Below are 4,504 nucleotides of genomic sequence, written 5' to 3' on the forward strand. Positions count from 1 at the left end.
ACTAAAATTTTACAAAACAGTCAGTCGAAAAAGTTTATTTGAAAAAAAAAAAAAAAAGAATTTTAAAAGTAAAAGATGTTTAATACGAAAAGAGAGAGAAAGGGGGGGAGAGAGAGATAGAGGGGGGATAGAGAGAGAAAAAGTCAAGACTTTAAAAAAAGAAAGAAATATAACATTTCTAAAAAATGTTTAATTAAATTTACGGTTCAGGTTGCGAACTGTTTTAAATTAATTAGTCGATGACAAAAAAAGGAAAATTTTTTTTTTTTTTTTTTATTTTCGAAAAATAATAAAAGCAGACGAAAAAAATAAGAAGAAGAAAAAGAAAAAGATGGAGAAGATGGAGAAGAAAGAGAAGGAGAAGGAGAAGAAGAAAAAGACAAACGTTAATCGATTTAGTGAAAAAAAGAATTTTTTTTTTTTTTTTTTGTTCGACACGTCACAAATTTTAAATTTAATTTATATACAAATTTAAAATATATTAAAAATAATATATTAATAATATATAATAATAATATAAATCAATATTTATATTATTAATAAATTGTTTTGTTTTTAACTTACATTTTTTATTTAAATTTTTACTACGAATTTAAAATTTCAAATTTTTGAATTTGCGTAATCTTCAATCGAAAATCTCTAAAAACGTTAAAAATTTATTCCGGAAAAAAAGAAAATTTTTTTTTTTCGAACAAGCTCCCCTCCCCCTCCCCATTCCATTCCTTCTATCCCCTTTTGTTTAAATCGTTAAATTTATAAATTATTATTATTATTTACGATTCAGGTAGCTTGGATGCATTTTGAACAATCAGCCATATTAACAGTACACACTCACGTGATAACGAGAAATCCAAGAATTTCCGTTTCGCACGACAAACATCGTACCTGGATATTACACATAAATAACGTTCAAGAAGAAGATAAAGGAAGGTACATGTGTCAAATAAATACAGTCACGGCCAAAACTCAATTTGGCTATTTACACGTCGTCGGTAAGTTTTTCCCTACCCATTTTTTTTTTCTCTTTTTTATTTTATTTATTTTTATTTATTTCGTTTTTTAACTTTTTCCTATATATTTTTTTTTTCATTTACCCCCCTCCCCTTCCCCCCACGTGTCTCTCCTCTCTCTCTCTCTCTCTCTTTTCTTTTTTAAATTGCTGAATCTTTTTTTAGCGATTCTTTTAGTCGTAAGAAAATGTCGAGATTTTTATCAAATTGAAAAATGGGAGCCACCGGCGCAGTGCTTTCGGTCTATTTATTACCTCCCCAGTTAAATAAAACCTTTTAAAGTTTTTTTTTTTTTTTACTTTTTTTACTTTTTTTTTAAATCAGAGAAATATTTTGTTGTAAAATTTTGTATTTAAAAAAAAAATTTATCGGCATAAACTTTTTTTATTCGTTACAAAAGAAAATTATAAATTTTGTCACTTGTGATGCAATGACGTAACGGTTAAAAATTAATAATAATAATAATTCATTTCGAAGCTTTTAAAAACTATTACGATAAATAAATTTTCCTTTTTTTTTTTTTTTAATTTTCCTGCCACGATAAATGAAATTTTAACGGTTAAAAAAAAAGAAAAAAAAAAGAAAATTTCACATTTTTTAAATCCTATGAAAACTCATACTTTTACTACATGCACGCATATGTGTGTGTGTGTGTGTGTATATATAAATTTAAAGATAAAAAATTTTCTGCCTGAGGAAAAAGAAAATATAAAAAAAAGAAGAAGAAGATGGAAGAAAAGATTATGCAAAGAAAAGGTGACAAGTAGAAAAAATTGGAAAAAAAAAAAAGAATAAAAATTATATGAAAACCTTCTGTCAGATTCAGTTAACTTTTTTTTTTTTTTTAAATAAATAAAAAAATTTTTATAAAATTACGTTTTTTTTCTCCCCCCCCCTCTTCATCTTCTTCTTTTTTCTATTTCTTTGCTTTTTTTTTTTTTGAGATGAAAAACGAAAAATTTTATAAAAAATATTTGAAATAGCGCAGCTAAAAACGACGACGACGAAGAGAGAAAAAATTTTTTTTATTAAAATTGACCAATGATAAAACAACACTACTATTTACATTATTTTATTTTATTTTTATTTTCTGTTGACACGTCGTTTTGAATTAAATTAAAAGATCTTTGATTAGTTGTCGCTAATGTCAACCACATTTGTCTTTTAATTTTATTTTCTTTTATTTCATCAAAAATTTAGACATTAAAAAAAAAAAAAAGTTACAAAATTAAATTAAATCTATTGTCTTTAACGTGTGTTTATGTATTTTCTACTTTTAAATAAAACATAATTATGTTTTATTTAATAACTACTACTACTACTATTATTCTTTTAACAACGACTTCTACTACTTCTACTCTTTCAACAACAACAACGTCTGGTTTTACTACAACTAATCTTTCGACAACAATCACTTCTACTACTTCTACTACTATTCTTCCAACAACAAAAATAACTTCTAACATTACTACTACTTTTCCAACAACAACGGCAACAACTTCTACCACTACTACTACCCTTCCAACAACAACAACTTCTGCTACTACTACTAATACTACCTTCCAACAACAACGGCAACAACTTCTAACATTACGACTACTTTTCCAACAACAACAACTTCTGCTACTACTACTACTACCTTCGACACAACAACAATAACTATTATTTCTACAAAAAACAACAACAACAACTTCTAATACTACTACTTTTCTTTCAACATCAATAACAACAACTTCTATTACTATTACTTTACAAAAAACCTTAGCAACAACTTTTACCACTACTATTACCACCCTTACAACAACAAAATCAACAGTAACAACATCTACTTTTACTACTACTACTACTCTTCCAACAACCACAACTACAACAATTTCTACTACTATTACTTCTACAAAAACCACAGTCACTATATTTATTAATTCCTTTAAGAAAACAACAACAAAACCTACTACTACTACTACTAGTATTACTACCATAATTACTATTATTTTTAATTACATTAAAAAAAAAAAAAAAAAGAAGGGAAAACATAAAAGAAAAAAAAATTGTTTATACATTGACAAAAAGAAGGATTAAATAGGCCGAGAGAAAAGGAAAAAAAAAAAAAAATAATAAAAAGATAAAATGAGTTGAGGTCATTAATTTGATATGAAATGTCTCAGTTGTCGCTAACGACATGAGAGATACATCATCATCTTCTCACACTCTCTTTCGATTTTTCCTTTTTTTTTTTTTTATTCCCTTCCACCATCTATTATCCTTTTCTCATCGTCATCTCTTACACAGGAAGGTGTTAAAAGTGGTAACAGAAAAAAAAAACTTTTTTAAACATGGTATCGAGTAGATCGGGTGATAGATGAGACAAAATGAATGTTTTGAGTAGGGAAAAAAAGAATCCAATTAAAGAAATTATGTCATTTATCATTTGAGATTAACTTTGAAGTTCAACGCGAATAATAATTCTCTCTCTCTCTCTCTCTCTCTCTCTCTCTCTCCCCCATTCTCTGGAATAAATTTCTTTCTTTAAATTTCAATAATAATAATAATAATAATAATAATAATAATAATAATAATAATAATAATAATAATAATAATAATAATAATAATAATAATAATTAAATTGTGATATCGATAAGGTAACTTGAAAAAAAAAGTGTGGTTGTGGTTGTTGTTGCTGTTGAAAAGGAAATGGAAACAAGAAATAAAATAAAAAAAAAAAAAAAAAGGTTAAAAGGTTATTTGAAAATCGAATAGAAAATTTTCCTTTTGTTTTCTCTCTTATTATAAATATTTTGAATTGTTCTCATTATGGAAAATTTTATTTAATTGTCCTTAAGGTAATAAGAGTTAAGAATCTTTAAAGGAGAAGCTTCCGATTGTAACAAAGAAGAACAAGAAGAAAACAATGATAATAATCATAGTAATAATAATAATAATAATAATAATAATAATAATGGGAAAAACCGTAAAATAGTTTTAAATATTATCGGCTAGTTCAATTTTAATATTTTTCCCCTCCCCCCCTCTTTTCTTTTGTACTTATGCGTGTATGATCTATTCATTCTTAAAATCTTTTCAATAATAAAATATTCATTATTTAAACAAAGTTTTCATTATCATTATTATTATCATTATTATTATTTTTCTTTCATTGTAAAAATTAAAAAAGAAAAAAATTAACTTTACGAATGCCAAAAAATTAAATTTTAATTTTTTTTTTTTTTTTTTTTTTTATAAGAATAAGTTGGGGAGAAGGAAGTTTAAAAATTTGTTATAAGGGGGGAGGGAGAGTGAGAGAGAGAGTGAGAGGGGGGGAATCAGGTGACCCTTAGGGAAAAAAAAAAAAAAATTTTTTTTTTCTTAAATGTCTAAGTTCTGTTATTATTTTTAAAAAGCAGCCGAAAAAGAAATTTTTTTTTACTTTTGAATTATTAATAACGTTATTTCGAATAGCGAACAATGTTTTTTTTTTTTTTTTTTTTTTTTTTTTT

General features: G+C 25.3%; 1 protein-coding gene across 1 annotated transcript in view; it reads left to right on the forward strand.

Annotated features, from left to right (window-relative positions):
* Positions 1-793: 793 nt before the first annotated feature.
* Positions 794-4,504, forward strand: part of Phum_PHUM217590 (lachesin precursor, putative) — a gene marked incomplete at both ends in the record, with an annotated part of 8,649 nt that continues 4,938 nt past the window's right edge. The window contains one exon of the mRNA XM_002425696.1: positions 794-992. Coding sequence (XP_002425741.1) covers positions 794-992 — 199 coding nt within the window. The remainder of the gene's footprint in view (positions 993-4,504) is intronic.

The sequence above is a fragment of the Pediculus humanus genome, genomic scaffold (assembly GCF_000006295.1).
Source record: "Pediculus humanus corporis 1103172107564 genomic scaffold, whole genome shotgun sequence".
Taxonomy (NCBI): Eukaryota; Metazoa; Arthropoda; class Insecta; order Psocodea; family Pediculidae; genus Pediculus; species Pediculus humanus.